Below are 18,924 nucleotides of genomic sequence, written 5' to 3' on the forward strand. Positions count from 1 at the left end.
CTTTCCATGCTGTGCATGTGTGTGCAGTGGGGGTGGGTCTGACACTGAGGCAAATGAGTTTAAATCTGACCCCAGTTCTTTTGCATGAGCTGTCTGCTCAGTATGTCTGTGTGTAACGTTGCACATAAATGTAGAAATCCCGGAGCTGTTTCCTTCGTGGCTGCTAATAGATTTGCTAAACACAGATGATTGCAGGGCTGACTTGACAGATGTATGCATGTGTGTGAATTTCATTGCCAATCCATCCATGCTCACTTTGTAACATGGATGTTAACTTGCTGCAGAGCATTGCTTAGTTTAACAGAGCCATTTCCTGGCTATCATAATAGAGATGACCTTTCCTTGACCTTTTTCAAATAATCTTTTATTTGATTTTTGTGTGTGTGAACTTAGTTGGCTCAATTTTTTTGTAAAAGACGTTTAACAAGAAAAGTTGTCTCTGCCTGTGGGAAGGTGAGTTTCTCAGTGGTGAACTGCTCCCTTAGTAAGGTTGTAGAGAAACACTTGTTATAGTAACCTCATGACATTGAAATAAATATTCTAGAAGGGCATTGTTTCAGGACAACAGCAGGGCATTTTCTGTCCTTGGGGTCTCTCTTGAGCTTGTTAAAACCAATGCAACTCTAACTGATAGTTGCTTGTATGTAGCTTCTCTTTACCCTTCTCTGTCACAGTGAGGTGCCGTGGAAGGTGTGCCTTTCCAAAATGAGTAGTTTGCTAGAAAGCAAAACACCTTGCAAAGAACCTTGCAAGATCCTTAGTTTTCTCTTTGGGAGGATAGCGAGTCTCTTCTGAAACGATATATAGAATTGCTCTATAAATGCTGAGTTGGGTAGAATCATTATTAAACGATGTTGTACTTGCTGTTTGCAAGAATAAATATAATAAATTGGCAAAATACATATGTTCTGCAGGACCCAGAGCAAATGGTGCTTAAGATAGAAATACAGTTTTCCAAGGTGAAAACTGTAGATATCCTGAGCTCCTAAGTGATCTCTAGAAATGTCTTCTGCCCTGTACCTGCCAAGATGATAAAGATGTTTAGATCCAACTGTAGAACTTTTAAGAATAATAGCGTGTATGTTTTAGCTTTAGATAGTTCCCCCTATTTCTAGGAAATAGTCCTTTCCAGACTTGTAATGTCTAATTGCTGTGGATCCAGCAAAGTTATCTTTTTGACCAGATTTATAATTGCACTGCAAGCCAGTGACTGGCAGGGGGTGGTAAGGGGATGGTTCTTTCTCCTGGTGTTAAATTGCCTTAGCAGAGCTCTGGGCATGCTTGTTTGGTGCTGGTGCGTGCTATGCCTCCTCTCAAAACAGTTGGGCTGTCATTTTGTCAGGTGTTGAATTCAACCCTAATTTAAACTGTGAGCCATTCTAGGAGACTGAACACGTCCCTGTGATTCATGCACTGCTTTTTACTTCTGAACAGCCTTATTGCTGCTTTGGGCAATAAGGAGTCCCGTATCCATGAATGGGAGTTCGCTTGAATAAGTGCATGTAAATCTAGCTGTTTTGGTGAGACCCCGAGGAGTACTGTTACTTTACCACTGAATTGTCACCAACGTAACTAAGTACCAAGTACTGTGAATTGCTGGGTTAAACTTCCCAAAGAACTTTCTGCATCTTCTTGCCGGATAGCTGACTGTGAGCAAGCATCTCTTGCTCGCTTGTATCATGTTCACAACAGAAATGAGCAAGGCCTGAATATCATGTTGCATGTCAATCCTTTATCCAAGCTGTGTTTCTGCAGGGGTTTGGGGGAAGTCCTTGTTGGTAGAAAAGGAACAGTTTCATGCCTGTTTGGCTCTTGGGTTGGCAAAGTTATCTTCAGAAATAACAGCAAAGAACACAGCCCCCTGTAGACTAGGATTTCAATAGACTGCAAGAACATCAAGATTCCAATAGCTGTGGTTAAAAGCCCATTTCAAATTAAAATGCACAATTAAGCTGGTAACATCAGTTAAAGCATTAAAGTAGAATTGGCATGGGGAAGAAGCATCATTACAAAGCAAAAGAAAGGGCTTCTGGCTTCAAAATGCAGCAGGAGAGAGCAGGACCTGGAAGCTGGCACATCTGTACCATGGAGCAAAGCTTGGTAAAACAAACCACCTTTGTTTTATCGTACCCATTGTGAATGTCTCTCTTTCTGCACACATTAGACTTGGTAGCAGGAATGGGTTGTCAGACTTGCTTGAAGGAAACAAGCCAACTTTTACCAGCTGCTGAAGAATGACCTTCCCATACACAGACCCAGCAGTGGTACACTCCTTATTCTTAGGCCAGGATGAGTCCATTCAGTGCTCTGCGGCTCGTTGAGCTGGCTGAGGTTTCAGTAATGCAGTTGGCTTTGTCTGGCAGCCGTTCATGCCCTCGGAGCAGGACTGAGACAGCCCCTCATGATTCTAGGGTGCTGTGCAGTTAGCGGCTTGAAGTCAGTTCCCCAAACTGGGATTTAAACTGGAGATATGTATGTGCCAGAGAACATCTCTCCATGTTGGCCAGCCTTGTTCCAAGGTTTCAGACTTAGAGGTCTCTGGGAGAGTACTCCTGCTAAATGTTTGTGATATTGGTAACTTGAGGGAGATTGTGGGTGAAGTGATAAATTCTATGGCAAGGACAGACTGGGGAAGGCTGATATTGGAAGGCTAAGTACTGAGTTAAACACATTTCAGTTCTAAATAGCTTAAACTGCACTGCATTTTCGTATGTCACTTATGATGCTGTTACAAAGCTGTTTCTAAGGAATCTTCAGACACATCAGGTGAAGAAACGTCTTTGATACTGGCCATGGCAGTTCCCAATGTTCAGACTGGTTCAGTGATTTTTATTTTTGAGTTTTTCAGTCTTTCCTCTGTTGTTTCATACTTCCAGGTTTATGCTTGTTTTAGCAAGCAACCAGCCTGAGCAATTTGATTGGGCTATCAATGACCGAATAGATGAAATGGTGAACTTTGATCTGCCCCAGCTAGAAGAACGGGAGCGGCTTGTGAGAATGTATTTTGATAGGCATGTCTTGAAGCCAGCCACAGAGGGTAAACAGTGAGTATCCCTGCAGAACTCTCCCACCCTACAGGATTCTCTTTCTTTTATTGTTTTTCTTCATCCCCTTTTCTCTGTATTCTGTCACACTATCTATAAACCCACTTTAAACAAGTAGTACAGATAAGAGTTGGAGACATGCCTCTTGTTATGGGATGAGATGCCATCCTAGTATTTCATGCCATGGTTTGTTGTGCCCTTAAAATTTAAGAGACCAGTTACTGCACTGGAGGCAATAATGCACGTAGGAACACTGTTGGAACTCCTCATCTCCAAGCACTTGTCTTTGCTTGGCTTAACAGAGACAAATCAGACCAAGTGACTCGTTTCCTTGTGTGCTGTGCAGTCTTGCACTTTTTTGGTCTTAATCCAGGTACGCGTGTGTTTGTGCCACAAAATGGGGCTTTCTGGGCCCAGGAGAACAACTTTTGTACTCAGGCTGGATCTTTCTCAGAGATTGATCCGATCTGATCTTTGATTTCGTTGTAAGTGTTGCTCTTCACAAAGCCTGCCTCTGACTCCCTCACCCTTCTGTCCTGTCACGTGGCTACACGTAAACTAATCCTTGTTCTTCTGCTTTTTAGACGTTTGAAGCTGGCCCAGTTTGACTATGGGAAAAAGTGCTCGGAGATTGCCAGGTTGACAGAAGGCATGTCTGGCCGAGAGATATCTCAGCTTGCTGTGGCATGGCAGGTAAGTAGGGCTTTTATCGCTGGGCTGCTTGGTTCGTTTTCCCTTTCTGGAAGGTTTGAGTGTTTGATGTTGGAGTCTCAGATCTTGTCTCACTTTGGAAGTTTTATTATGTCCATACGGTAGTACTAGAATGCTGCTAGCTCTGGGGTGGGTGTCAGAATATCAGCATAATTCCTCATCTCATAAATAGGAACAGTTTTTATAATCACTAATGGGAAATCCCTTACTGAATTCAAGTAAAGCAAGTGAGTTAGGAGTGAGTTTGGGCAAATCATGCTGGCCATTACTCACGTTCAGCTCAAGAAGCTCAGTAGAAGAGGTGCCTAATGTTGTTGCCCATAGGTATGACAGCATTAGGACACTAAAACATCCTTCTGCCCTACTTTGTTCTAAACACATTTTTAGTGCAACTTGAGTAATTGAAGGAATAAAACTAACTGAAAAATGGAGCTGAAAAGACTAGGTACTTCTACACGCATGGTACCTATATAGAAACAAGAAATGCAATCACTTTGAGTGCAATTGTTCACATGCTCAACAACCTTAAGCACTTTTTTTTAATCAGGCTTTCACCTTGTTTTGTCACAGCTGCCAGTTTTTTACTGGACTGTGTATTTTTTTATAAACTAGCCTAGTAATATCAATTTAAGGAATATGCTCCAAATTGTATGTCATGTAACTTACTAATGTCAGGTTCCTTTCAGGTACTGTAAAAACAAAATTGTTTGTTTTAAATTTAGTTTGGCAGTTCACAAACATTTTACAAAGTTTGTGCATTTCATTCCTCCTGTTTTTCCACCTTTTAAGGTATAGAAAGTATTTATCCTTTCTAATCCATTTAACTGCAGTAGTCATGAGCTGAGGTCCAAAGCAGCCATTTGAGTGCTTAGTCCTTATTTTATTCTTTGTATCTTAGCACACAGCTGGTTAATTTTACTATGTGAATTTTGTATTATTGAAACATATTTCAAAATGTGTGCTGTCATCTGAAAATGTATATAAAGCTTTATTTATTTTTAATTTGTTTCTGTTCTCTAACTGCCTGAAAACATACCAGATTAGTATTGTTACCAGTTCAGTCAAGAAGCTTCACAAGATGCTTGACAAGTATTTGAGATTCAAAAGGAGGTAGTGCAAGTAGCCTGTGTTCAGACACCATTCTGGAGGGCTGACAGGATGAAGGAAAGACCAGAATCTTGGGCCATTCTGCCTTTCACAGAGCCACTAGACCATGGCTTCACTTTTTCCAAGTACAGCTATGCTTTTTGTGGGCTTCTGATTTTGAAACTCAGGATAAAGACCTAGGGTGTTTGTCTTAAACTGTGACGGTGATGTGGGAGAGAAAGCAGACCACTAATTCTTGTAGAATTTCTTTATTTCTTTATTTCTCTTCATTTAGAAGAGAACCCCCTTACCCATGTATGTGAAAGGCTTTGCCTCCAGGCATTTCCTGTAATAAAAAGTTGTGATAAATGATCCTTTGCTTTTTATCAGCTTTGCTTTTTATCACCCCTTATCTCCTAGCTTGTCATTACTCCCTGGGAATGACCTCAGCTTTTATCATTTATCCTTTAAGTGATCTTGAAGGAAGGGAAAGGTGGGGTTGACTAATTCCTTAGTGTTGTTGCCCTGATCACTTTTTAAAATGTACCTCATAGCGCCAGAACTATTAACAAGGTTCTATGTAAAATTGCAGCAGGAGGTTATGTTCCTCTCTGCTGTCATAAAACAGTCAAAGGGCTTTAAAAAAAGAAAAAAAAAGATGCAGGAGAGGGTGGGCAAAATGATATGAATTGTTTTGGTGTAGAAGCTGCAAGAAGTTTCATCTGTGTCAAATCAAAGTTGTTGGTGTTCTGGAACAAGGGACTTCCTTTTTTGATCAACAAGGGATAAGATATGAAGCGTGATGTGTCGTGGGTCAGTGTTAAAATAGCACAGGCTTTTTGCAGCTAGTGGCTAGACACATGGTCGTCTTTCCTCAGGAGATGACTGGGTGGATACAGTCCACTAGCGGGTTTGTGAGGGTATCCGGAAAGGGGTAAGATTTCTGTATTGAACACGGCCCTGGGAGCTGCCTGCCAGAGCCGTTGATCCGAAGCGCTACCAGAGGGTAGCTTTTTCAGTCATTTTTTTCAGTCATTGGGTCAAGGAATTTGGAGCTGTGACTGGAGCTTTACAGAAGGCTGCATTTATGCCAGGTTTGGCCCACTGACTTTTGACTGTGGCAAGACTTGTTGACACCTGCCTTTGTTTTTGCTTATGTAAAGTACTAAGGGTATGGCACTTCAGTAGCTGTGGTTAAACGCCTCTCTGTAAGCAGGTATTTTAAGTACTCTTAACCCAAGTTGATCTCTTGAATGGCATCAGTATTTTGGGGCCTGGGTCAGCGCTAACAGATAGCTTGTTATAGGTAGCGTTGTAACTGATACAATGCTCTCTCCTATCAGGGGAGGATTAAGGCTGCAATTTGACAAGCATTTCTGTCAGTGTTAGTCCTGCCTCATATTCTTGCCTTTCTGCTATCCTTTCCATTGTGCTGGTACACCTTTTTGCATGGCTGTACTATGAACTGGGTCAGGGAGCTGATCAAAATTAAAAATAGCTTGGCAAGACAAGTTAACAGCGTAGCTACACTGTTGTCCTGGCACATCTGAGGGGGTGGATCAGGGTAGGTAGGGGCTATATGAACCAGCATAGCTGGCTCAAGAAAATGCTATCAGATTTTCCTCAGCTGGATGCAACAGCTGTAAGGTGGTTATATACTACAGATAGGACTGTTAACTCTTGAACTGTTGGTCTTTCGAACTTCTGTATGACTGAACTTTTGATTCAAGATGCTGTATGCCAAAGATGGCTGATGTGGGAAATAACCTGATGTGAGCAGCACCTTTATGAATGCACACTTGTATTTTAATCAGTTTGCAAGCTACAATTTTGTCTGCCTTGGATGCGTGGAGCTATAAGGAAGCTACCAAAGGTCTTAACCTGAGGATTGAGGGAGCCTCTTCTGTGACTCTAGTTAAGGTGAACATCTGGACTTCCTACTCAGTTCCCTACTTGCAGTTGCTTCCCCCCCCCCCCCCCCCCAAAGCATTATGTCAAGTTAACAACACAGGCAGGAAGAGTTTGAGATTATGTACAAGTTGAGAAGATGAAGGGCAGGAGGAGCCAAGAAAAGGGAAAAGCAAGGTATCTCCCTTAACAGTTCTGTTTCTGATCTTAGTTAACACCTTACAGAGCTGGTAAACAGCAGATTTCAGCTGCTGAAATGTAATATGCCTAAGGTCTCTGTTTAATAAATAAATTCAATTGACCCATTCTGAGGAAGATTATAGCACAAAGCCCTAGTGAAAACTGCTGGTTGTGAATGCTGGATGGGAGCATTTTGTTTGCCTTTTGTTTTCAGCTATTCAGCTATTTTGCATAGTGCCCTGATGTGACTTGGAGCTAATCCTCAAAGTGTAGGCTTAATTGCAACATGCCTGTCGCTTAATTCACCTCAGCTTTGTATATATATATTTTCTTAATTAGTTTATTCCTCCAACAGTCATTTGCAGTGTTGCTGTCTGTATGCATTATACCTCTGTAGACATGTCTTGGAACAAAACTTCAACCAGTGTCTGGACAACAGAGACAAATGCCGAGGGAGCAGAATGGCAGGCTTAATCTACGGTGAAGTGTTGCTGTGTTCCACAGGGTCTGTCCTGCTACCTCAAGCTGACTGAAGCCTTGTTGCTTGCAATTCTAGTCCTAACCTCTGTGTGATGAAACCTAATCAAATCACCCATGAAGGGCAGGTGGTACTAGGAAAGGCAGTGAGGAATCTGCATTGCTACTCCTGCTTCCATTCCTGAATCTGCAGAAGTGCTGGAGGAAATGGACAGGGAGCACAGGAAGGTATTTATCATGGACTTGATGGAGTTTTGAGATGCTAGGATCCTCATCAGCTCTACTTAGCTTGCCTCGGGTCATCTCTCATGGCCAGAACTGAACCTCAGAGATGGTTTGGGGAAAAGTGAAGTTCTGAAGCAGGAGGAGGAGAAACCATCATAGCTGTCGGCTCTTACCGAGAGTACCCTAGAACGGCAGCATATGGCCACTTTGCTGTCCCGTGGCCTCACAGTCATTTCCCATGAAGATGTTTTTGGAGTGGTCTGCCAATATTGCTTTTAACAAAAACATCTCAGTTAAACTAGAAGCCTGAGCAATAGCTGCAGCTTTCATAGGCTTAATTCCACTATAAGCTGGGCTTGAAATTGATTGGCTGTCACTTACATGAAGTTCTAGTTCACTGTTGTTTCAGTCTGGCTCAGTTTGTCCTGAATTTACCAAATAGAAAAAATAAGATGCAGAAAAGCAGAGGGTGTAACCTCTAGCGCTGGGAAAAATATTGCTGTCTGGCACAGCTAATAGTCTGCATGCTGGAAATCCATTTTAATCTCTTCTGCAGAAGACTGAGCATTCCCTTTTGTCCTTGTGCTTTTCCATTCCCCATATCTAATCCTTTATGAATATAGCATGGATTAGATGCATTTACACACTTAAAAATTCCCTTCAGATCTGTTTATAGTAATGTGCAGACTTTCTAGTTCTGCACCCTGTACTTAAACCCGTTGATATACTTTAGATAAAATGTCAGAAAAAGTCAGATGTCGCTATTCCAAGCCATAATCTCTGGAAAGTTGTTTTGGCAACACTTCAAGAGAATTCCCAGGAGTTTTATGTCCCAGTGTTAACAACAGAGATGAGCTTCCTGTCATTTCCTTGCCTTTTGTGCCACTGACATAAATGCCTTTTTGCTCCCTGAACCTTGTTTATCTTTAAAAAATAATTTAAAAAAAATCATCTGCCTGACCAAGTTATGGGAAGAATTTAATGTTTCTATAGTGGTCTGAGCTGAAGGATGTTATAAGTAAGTGGGAGGGTGCTTGTTTTTGGGGTTTTTTTGAGCAGGCTGTTTTCATTATAAATGTGATTCAAAGGATACGGATTTATTTTAAGTTGGCCAAATTAACCATGGTTCTTGGCTGAAATGAAACATTAAGTCATCTAGGCTGGACTTGTCATCTGTGCTCCATCCTTCTACTTCCCCCCCAAATACTTTGTTTTCAGATTATTTCATAATTGGATTTGAGTTATAAAACATGAATAGTTGCACTGGAGAAAATGGGTTAAAATTTGTCCATGCAGAAGGCAGAGGTATGAATATAAATGAAGCTCAGTACTGTTTTTGTGTGTGTGCAAGCTACTCCCAGAAGGGACAGCTGCTTCTCCCGTTTGCTTTTTTGACAGCTAGGGCCTGAGGCTTTCTATAAATAGAAAGTCATTGAGAAAATCAACAGAGCGTGAACTGCACAGCTTTGCAGGAGTTTCCACAGTTGAATTTATGGTCTATGCAGTGGCAGGGAGGAAGGGAAGACATCCTCTCTATTCTGTGGAGGCACATAACGCACATCCCAGGAAAGCACTTACTCCATTTTAAAACGCCAAATCCTCCTGGCTGGAGGGGCTGTGGTGACAAAAGGGTGCTGGCTCCTTTTAGCTTTAAGTCCCCAGTCATGTCCTGCAAAAACAAACAAACAAACAAAAAAAGGGTGGGTGGGGGTGGGTGGGTTATGGGGGTGAGTCAGAGAGGATACTTCAACTGAACAGAACCTTTCCACCATGCCCCTTTTACAGTGGTGAGAGAAGACAGGTCATGTTGCGATACATGTTGTATAAATATTTGTGGCAGCAGGCAGGTTATGAAAACACTGCTCTTCTCCTGGTGTTTGTGGGAAGTCACTGCCTCATTGTGTTCAGGATGCCTCCTGCTCTGTTGTTGAATACAGAGGACAAGTGCCTTTATGCAAAGTGAATTCTCTATTTGTAGACCGTCTATTTCTCTGCACTCCTTGCCTGTGGCCAGTGTTTACTCCTAACTTGAAGTATGAGCATTAGCCTAACTTGTCACTTCTGCCTTAAGGATTATAAAGGTTTTGCGCAGGGAAGGGTCTGTTTTGATGCTTCTTGCAGTAAAAACCGGGGCCTGCCAGCTCTATGGTTACATGTGGTTTGTGCAGTGAGACCTCTTGTGATCTAGCCAGTCCCCCAAAAAGGGCTACCAAGTAAGGGCTGGAAAGCAGGCTAGAGGAGGCTGAAAACCAGCTTGGGTAACCTTTTGCTCATTTCTTGAAATAATTATTCCTCCTGCAGTGAGGTAGCAGTAATCTAATAGGCAGGCATAAGCTACTGTACTGGGCTAGCCAGTACTGTGATGATACTGAGCAGTGCAACAGCTTACTCTGGGGTTTGTCTTCTCTCCCATCTACGTCATTGGACAGTGGGTGCATAAAATGGTCACGCTGTAATTTCCTTCTGTGGTGCTTTTGCAGTAAACCTCGTTGCTTGGTATAATTGATGTTTTGCACCATTAATGATTTATGGAGCCTGTATGTAACACCTCAGAAGCACACTTCAGCCTGTCATGAAAGCCAAAGTTTATATTCCTAACTAGGATCTTGGGGAACCCCCTGCAGACAGAAGCGTTGGCATGTGACAGTCCATGATGTGATAGCTCTGTAGAAGGAGAAAGATGTGGACGGAAGTTTGGGGCAGGCAGCATGGATGTGAGAAGCTGGAGGGGGTCCCACCCCGATTAGTGTCTAGCTCCCTCGCTAGCATAGCTGTACAAGGAACCACAGTACTGAGTCGCTTGCAGGAGCACTTGCAGAGGGAGTAACCAGATTTAGAAATCTGTAGCTTGGAGTTGCTTTGTTACCTTGGAGATGGGTACAGCTAACAGCGTAAGCATCCTTCCCTTCCTTGGAGGGTACGGCTGCTTGTGTTGTCATCTGCAAAATGCCCATCGGTGGAGTCCTAGCTGTCCTGCATGTTTGGACAAAAGTGACAATCCTTTTGCTGCAGCTGAAGCGGAATGGCACGCAGTCCTGTTTCCCCTAAGCTGCCACTGGAAATATTGTGGGCTGTTTGGCAAGGATGTCAGTAGTTTTCAGCCCTTTCTGCAAGGAACTATGATAAAATTTGTACTGCCTGTCAAAGTAGCAACAGGACTAAGTGTTAATTTACCAAGCAGAATTGGAGAGACAGGAGTTGGGGTATGAACGGAGCGCAGAGAAAAGGGAAGGTCTCACGGGCAGATGAGTATGGGGTGGGAGCTGACACAACACAGAAGTGATGCAGGGGGAGATTCCTGGCAGAACGCATGAGGAAAGCAAGATTAGTGCACACTAGACATCATTTTAGAGGTGCCACATTGCCCGTATTCACCCTAGCACTGATACTAGTTCTCCTGTGTAAGTGTTTAAAACACTTTCTGTTGTCTCGGATGGAGTCATTCAATCACCATATGCACCTATTACTCTTTACCTTATTGGCTTCAAACGTGCAGCGCTTTTAAAGCAGGAGAGGAAATTTTAAACAAGCCAAGTGTGACTGCAGCCTAACCATACTGGCTACATTCAGCATTATGAACCTGTGGCCTTGTCTCTTCCGAATGCAAAGATCTTGCCTCCCAGGAAATCCAGAGGCAGGTAGGCAAAGGTGCTTGTTAGTAGCTCAGAGACAAAGACTTTAGTGTAGCTGTGAATGTGTCTCTGTGCTTGGGCAGTTGATGTATTTTGGTCCCTGGTACAGCTGCATCAAGGAAAACCTTTCCGATGGCGATATGCCAGATTGCTCTGGGTACCACCACTGACTTAGAACAAGACTGGATGTTGTGCTAGGTAGTGTGTGGGGAAACAAGAGAGAGGGACCAGTCTCAGACCTTCACTGATCCTAGGAATTGCCATCACTAACTTTTGTCTCTTCTGCCTTTGCCTCTCCAGGCTGCAGCTTATGCATCAGAGGACGGTGTTCTTACAGAGGCCATGATCGATGCCCGGGTAGCTGATGCTGTGCAGCAACACAAACAGAAGATGGAGTGGCTGAAAACGGAGGGTGCTGAAGCAAACAAAGGGACTGGCAGAAACCCACTTCTGCCTTTCCCCAAAGGAACACCAGTGTGAGAAGTCTGCGGGCTTCAGACCAGCATGTGTGGGAAAGTGGGCATGGGAGAAAGCTGGGAGGGTCTTTTGGGCTAACGTTTGGTGGAATCATGTGTTGAGAGAAATGTGTCCGTTGGTGCAAGGGAGGGGTTACTGCCTCAGTCTGCCTCTGATTTCATGTTTTTAAAGTGCACCAGAAAGCAAAATGGTTTAAATAAGGCAGAAGCAAATGTATTAAAGGACCCCCTTGCTGAAATACCATTGACTGTGTTAGTCTGTATGGCCTGGCCTGCTAGAGGCCCAAACTCCAAATCCTTTTCAGCCATTTAACACTGTCCTGGAGTGTCCCAGTGACATGGGTCTGTGGGAACACAGGGCCTGTCCAAGCCTGCTACTCCCATATATTTAACTTTGTAGGGTTTATGCTCCAGCAGAGGTATTTCTCATCTTTTTTTCCACAGATGGTGCCCATAACATACCTCCTTGCTCACATCTCTGTATGGCATCACTCCTTGCTCTCTTGTTGTCACCCCTTCACAGACTCAGGGTAGACTTTGTGTTACAGAGGTGTATTTGGTGTGGTTCACAGCTGCACCCGGTTAACTTGGAGTCAACACTTGAAGAAACTACAGCTGTGCAGTGGGTTGGCTGATAAGCATTGGGACTTCCCTTGCGATGTGGCTAGACCTGCTGGTGCCTGGCTACTGCCTTTTGTCTTCTTTGTGCTTGGGCCTCCTGGAGGATGGCTGTACAGCCAGCCTGCAGTGGTACACTGCAAGGGACTAAAGGCTCTGGAGCATGACTCCTCAGTGCTGAAGTGCTAAGCGTTCCAAGCCTGAGAGCTTTTATGCCCCTCCAGTGTAGCATTGTAGAATAACTGCACACACTCCCTGGATCACAAAAGGTTATCTGAACTGCAGTGGAGCAACTGGCACTTCCTATAGCAGTCTTGAAAGCGCTGCTCAGGATGCTAGGTAGCCCTTCAGACACTGCTGAGCTGCAGCAGAAACCGCTGCTTCCCAGGTTCCGATGTGTCTGTTCTGACTATACAGCCCACAGTGCTTTGTTTGCTTTCTCCAGCCAGGTACTTGCTGCTACAGCTAGTCTGAGAGCAGCCCTAGATACGTTTTTCCCCCAAGTACATCATCTCTCTCTCTTTAAGGAGGTGAGAAGGCAAGGCTCAGTAAGTCTGTCTGCCATACAGGTGTCCATCGTGGTCTGAAGAGAGAGATGAGTGGGGCTTGTTTGCTACTGGCTGCTGCTATCAAGCTGCTCTTGCTACATGAGTCTTGCTGCGTTTCTGGAACACTTGAGAAATGTGCCGTTGTCAAGTCAGGAACACAAGCCTGTCTTGATCAGATGACATTTGTTCTGTGTGCATGTAAGAGGCACACAGATTTTTTTTTTTCTGAGTTTGAACTGGATTTGAACTCTGCGCTCTGCTCTGAGTCCCCTTCTGTAACTACGCTATGCAAGCACATTTGCCTGACCTAAATCTGTGCCCTTGAGTACCTTGCTGAGACGTTCTCCTCCGACAGGAACTGACAGCAATCTCTGCTTTGCCCATTTCACTGGTGGTTGTTGCTGAGCTTTGAGAGATGCACCCTGACAAGAGCTTGTGAGCATGGGAGCGGAACAGGGCTGGTCACCAGCGTCCTCAGAACAGGCAGCCTTGTGGGACACCAGGAAAGAAATAGTTCTTGAGGCTGCAAACCTTCACTGTCTTGGGCTGCCATCTTCTCTCAGAATGGTTCTCTGATATTTTCCCCTGGATGCCAAGGGAGAATTTGAAGATGCATTTTAGAAGCTGCTCCTTTGTTAAGGACAGGTGTCCCACAGCAGTAGTGTGTGCCCAGACTTGCATGCCCCGCTAACGCTTACTTGTTGCAAGGTACGTTGCTGTGGGAAGCATGCTGTAGAGGAAAGGGAGGAATCACTGCATAAACTGAAACTGCATACTTTGTTCTGAATGACTGAAATAAACTTGAATGCCATTTTTTTTCCTCCCCTTCAGCCTAGGTGTAGTTGTCCTTTAGTCCACTGATTGACTAGAGGATTAGCTATTCTAGGCTTTCCCCTTCCTATTTCAATTTTACTAAATTATATTTCTGTTAAGTCCCAAGAGATGGAAGGGAGCTAAGCAGAGCCACTCTGCTAAAAAACCCTTGCTAATGAATTATGTGAGGGAGCAGTCTGACACTGTGTGATTAAAATCTAATTGTGACACACACCTTCAATACTTTTCCCCTCTCTTCCGTAATAGTCTCCACGAAGCACAAAAGGAGCTGGGGGGAGGGGAAAGGTACTCTGTCTTGTCCTTACGCTGTCTGACTGCCCTTTTGCTGATACCGATAGCTGGGAAGAGAATCCTGCTGGAAAGCTGTGTGAAAAGCACAGCAGTTGCCGTCTCAGCTGTTTCATGCGATTCCTCCTTCAGATTGCATCAGGCCCCTACGTGGAAGCAGAGGGAGCGCAGTGCTTGTAATGCAGCACATGCCTCTGTGCTGTGCAACAGTGATTAATTGCAGGTTCGGGAGAACAATTAGCTAGAAGTAGCCTCTTGCTGTGGCAGGGAAGACCGCAGGAAGCATAGGCTGACCTAAGGGTTCTCAGGTTTGCCTGAGTACAGAAGTACTTTTCTGTGAGTTTTTAATGACCACTCTTAACGATGGATGCCACAAGTCCTTACCTGAGCTTTGCTGCATGGGCTTCATGTGGATGGAAAGGACTGTCCGTCTTGAAGACAGACACGTGGGTGGTTTTGAGAACACGTGGATGCCTTAGCGTTCCTGGTGTGTATTGAGATGTTGCTCTGGTGAGACTCACTAGCTGGGGCTGCTTGTATCCCAAGGGGCAAAGTTCTTTCCCCTTCTTGGGCAGCCCAGAAGATGATGCTCTCTCTACTAGATGAAGTCTGTTTTCTTTAGTTTATTTTCCTTTAAAAGGTGGGGGAGCGGTAAGTAGAGACATTTCTGTACTGTATATTAGGAACTTACTCCTAGGAACAGGACTCTTTAATATACAGAACTTGTCCTGTGTGTCTCAACCTCCCTTTGCCCTCAAAAATCCTCAAGCAATCAATCAGCTGATCAGAGCTTTGCACGTTTGTGCTCTTCATGCTTTGTTAGCAATGTGTTGTAGGCTCTCGTGCAACCCTGGTGCTAGTTGAAATCCCAGGAGTGGAGAGCTTCAGGGCTCACTTGTTTTCTTGTCTCTGTTCACAATCTCCCTCCCACAGCCCCTACCTGGGAGGTTGTGACAGCATCTATGTGTCTGAAATTCGCAGTGAGTTCTCATCCTCCTTTCTAGAGAAGCTTGTGGCTCTGGGCAGAGGAGGCACGTCCCCCAGCCCCCTTCTGAGAGATCCCTGTTAATACAATGCCTGAAAGTCCATAATCACTTCTACCCTTGGCAGCAGGAGAAGGACTGTTTGCACCCAGCCCAGTAGTGTGGATACATCATTTATCAAACTCTTGCTGAATGATGGATGTCTTACCTGTGAAGAAGAGAGGGAGGTGGCACCTAGGCTGGGAAAAACTGAGGAGGTGGAGCAGAAAAGCCAGAGATGAGCCTGATTCAAGAGGGTTGAGGAGGCTTGGGGTGCAACGTCTGGCAGGTAAGGCGGGTAAGGAGTGGCAGAGGTGGTGTGGACAACTTGTTTTGCTTGGGTCCAGTCTTCCAACCCAGTTGTTTTCATGTCTTCCCACTGCATTGAAAGAGTGGCATGGGCTTCCACTTGTACAAACTGATGCCATTTGTTCTTGCCTGACAGTGTTTTGGGAGCTGGTGGGGTAGGTTCCAGCCAAATAATCCCATTGTTTGAGCTCAACATCCTTGTGTTCTGGTTAGTGGCATGAGGAGCGCTGGGAACATGGGTAGCTGATGCACACTGCAGTTCTGCACCTGGTCGGTCGGTCTTAGTGCAACCTGGAACAACTGTAGCTGTCAGGCTTGAAAGTGCTGCTTTTCTCAGGGTTGACGCTTCATTTTTTTATTTCCTCAGGAAATAAAGTTCTCCATCCCTTCTTTCACACTTGCACACTACTCTTCCTTCCTTCGCATCATGTGCCATGGGCTGTTGGACTGATGAAGCCAGCTCTCTCGAGGTGTCCCAGGCACTATTGCTACCAGCTCTCTAAATCCTGCCTTTGAAAAGAGATTCCTTGTCCCTCTTGCTATGCACGTTGCTTCTAGCCACCAGCTAGGTGATTTCATGCCCTACTGCCTGCTGAATAGCTGCGCCAGTTGCTGTCACTGCTGCTGCTCATGTGGAATGCAACAGGAAAGGAGAAAAAAAGGCCACCTGTCACTGTTCAACTCCTGCCTCATCAAAGATTTAAATGCAGGGCCTCTGTCACCTCTGCCAGCCTCATCAGTAATTTTGGTTTGCTGACAGCTCACGGTGTGAATGATGTCCCTGTGGAGGTGGCACCCAGCTAGCTATTTGTTAACACTCCATGCAGGGATATAGGATGGCAACCCCAGGCTGAGGTTATCTCCTCTCCATGACACTGAGTGAGTTATGAGCTAATAGCACTTTATTAAAATAGTATTTTGTATTGGAGAGCAAATCTAAGAGCAGATGGATTAGCAAGCAATCCATCACTCCCCATCTTTGCCACTGGCAGCTGAAACGCCTTCTCTGTGCTTCAACATTGCAGCTGGGAGACAGATTTATAATGTGGTCATCTATCTATTCTCAGTTGCCATCCATTAAAGTGTTTACTTTTGAATGTGATCCACTGGGAGGAGAGCTCCATTGTGCAAGTACAAGGATGCGAGCGCCGCGCACTTTCTCACCGGTGCATGTCCCATGCTGTAGGACTTACGGGAGACAGGGGTCTCCCCAAAGCATTTCTCTGCCAACCTGTGTTTGTGTTTTGAATGGAGAAGAAACACTCCGATTCTTTTATAATCCATTGTCTGTGGCTGTCTCCATTTTATTGCAACATTATTATTCTCCCTATGTGTTTGTTTTTTTTTTTAAAGTGGCAAATCTGATTAATTTGTCCAGCCTGTAATGCAAGTCACTGGCCTGCCCTGGGAAGCCTTGCTGCTCCAGGAGGTTCTTTGCTTATGGAAGGCAGCCCGTCTTCTGCAGCCAGTGACTGAGTGCTGTTGGCACGTGGATGTAAGTAATGGGGATCTATTGGAGGGATCCTGACAGAAACATGCCAGAGTTTGCTGCTTCCTTTGGGTGGCTTCTCTGTATGTCCACCGGGTGTGCAACCTGCCAGGTCTGCACCTTCCCTGCCAGGGGCTTCTCCTCTCTTGGGCCTGTCTTACAGTCACGCGTAGCCCTTTGGTGCCAGGGCAGCTCTAAGGCCTAGACACACAAAAGCACCACAAAAGAAACCAAAGCAAGCACAGGAGATTGTACATAGCAAACCCATCTGCAGGTGAAAAGCTGGAAGATAGTGTGGCTGCAACAAGAGTAGGGATTACTAGTCACCCCTGCACAAAGAAAGGGGGTGTTGTAGCAGCAAATGGGCATGTGTGGGCAGTCCGGCTGCTGTGCGTCAGCTTTTGGCAGATAATGCAGATATGGTCCTGGGGTATCTTGAGAAGCAGCACAACTGTGTAACTGCATCACTTGGGGAGCAAGGAGCTAGGATCCAGTTTGAGGGCTAATTGTAGGTCAGCTGTCCCACAAGAATTTCACAAGCCAAAAATGACAATAGAAAAGCCCTTCTCCAATGGTTGCCTCTCCACCCTGCTTCTCTTGCAACCTCCAGGCCATTCGTGGCGTGCATCCCTGAGTCAGTGCTTTCACAGACTCCTGGTACTCTGCTGGACCTCGTGATTCAGCCAGCATCTCTCCCACAGACATCAACCACTCAGGCATTGGGATAAGGCAAAGTTTGCCCATCTGAGCTGCATTAGAAGAGGAACCAAAGGCCTTCAATCAACTGGATACTCAGTAAGTGCCACCAGGCTGCTTTACTCATCATCTCTTCCCACCAAGCACTGACAGAGATTGAGTGTCTGGTGAAGGACAGGTATGGGTCAGATCTTGCTTTGAATGACCTGGGACAGTGTATCCTTGCTGGCTGGTTTTCCTTCTCTTTCCCCTGATTCCTTGAGGTAGCACAGCCTTACCAAATCTTGGTGATATCTTCTGATATATGGCATCTGCTGGAACGAAGCTCTAACAGCATTACCAGGCTACATGACATTATTATTTTTATAAGATGTGCAAAGGGAAGCAGCTCATGGGTAGCTCGGAGAAGTCCCCAGGCAGTGCTCCAGCTCTTGCCCTATCTCTAATTGTTCTCACCTCAACAGAAGTCAGATCATCTGTCTCTGTTGCTGGCTGGTTTTTACCCCTGGACATAATTTGAGGTGCCAGTGCCTGCAACTATCAGTCAGTTCTGCGACAGCAGCTCCCTGCCTTGCTGCCTGGGTGGTTTTTTCCTCTCTCTCCTGCTGCTGTGGGTTTTATTCCTGTTGTGGGGGTTTCTTTGCTTGGGTGTTGGGTTTTTTTTATTGCTGCTCTGCTTTCACGTAGTGTTTCCACCGAGCCTGAGTAAGATGTGTCCAGATTTGCCCAGACTTGTAGAACAACTAACTCATGCATCAGCATCTTTGTGCATAAGGGCTGAAGTCCCACTCAGTGTCAGGCTTGCTCTGTTTGTGTATGTGTGGTCCTGTTCCAGGAGAGGAAAGAGCAGAATGAAGAATGTTAAAGGACTGGTTCATGGTGGCAGATTTCGGTACTGCTAGAATGGGAAATGAGCACACCTCTCCTTGTCCGTGCCAAAGCCCCAGGTTTCCTGCACCCTGCCTTCCTTGCTTGCCCTTGCAGGCAATAGGCAAGAGAGGCCCACGCTCCTCTCTGGAGGTAGCTTGCACCCAGAATTTGGTTTTAACTGTAAAATATTTATCTTCTTTTTAAATCAGTTTTGGACCTTACAGCTTCCCTGTGTTCCCAGTGAGTGGGAGACAAGCAGGCTAAAATCTGGGACAGTGTCCTACGATGTCACATAACGTGGGGGGAGTTGCACAGCCCTTCTTCATGGATCAAGGCTGGGCACAGCTTTTTCCCCACACCATTCGAGCCATGTTTGTCCCTCCTCCTCTCTTAAACCCCTGCCCGTGAGCTGGTGACCTGCTCGTCTGCAGTCCCCTAGCAGGCCTCCAGCCTCTGACCCAGGAGTATCGTTCGGTTCAAAGGGTTGGAAAAAACACTCAGATGCAAAACA

At 45.1% G+C, this 18,924-nt stretch overlaps 1 protein-coding gene across 1 annotated transcript in view; it reads left to right on the forward strand.

The window, feature by feature from the left end:
- LOC143168921 (ATPase family AAA domain-containing protein 3) overlaps positions 1-11,978 on the forward strand; it is a 29,533-nt gene extending 17,555 nt beyond the window's left edge. The window contains exons 14-16 of the mRNA XM_076355940.1: positions 2,877-3,044; positions 3,629-3,737; positions 11,564-11,978. Of these exons, the coding sequence (XP_076212055.1) occupies positions 2,877-3,044; positions 3,629-3,737; positions 11,564-11,743 (457 nt within the window). The 3' untranslated portion in view covers positions 11,744-11,978. The remainder of the gene's footprint in view (positions 1-2,876; positions 3,045-3,628; positions 3,738-11,563) is intronic.
- The last annotated feature ends 6,946 nt before the right edge of the window (positions 11,979-18,924 follow it).

The sequence above is a fragment of the Aptenodytes patagonicus genome, chromosome 19, assembly GCF_965638725.1.
Source record: "Aptenodytes patagonicus chromosome 19, bAptPat1.pri.cur, whole genome shotgun sequence".
Lineage (NCBI taxonomy): Eukaryota > Metazoa > Chordata > Aves > Sphenisciformes > Spheniscidae > Aptenodytes > Aptenodytes patagonicus.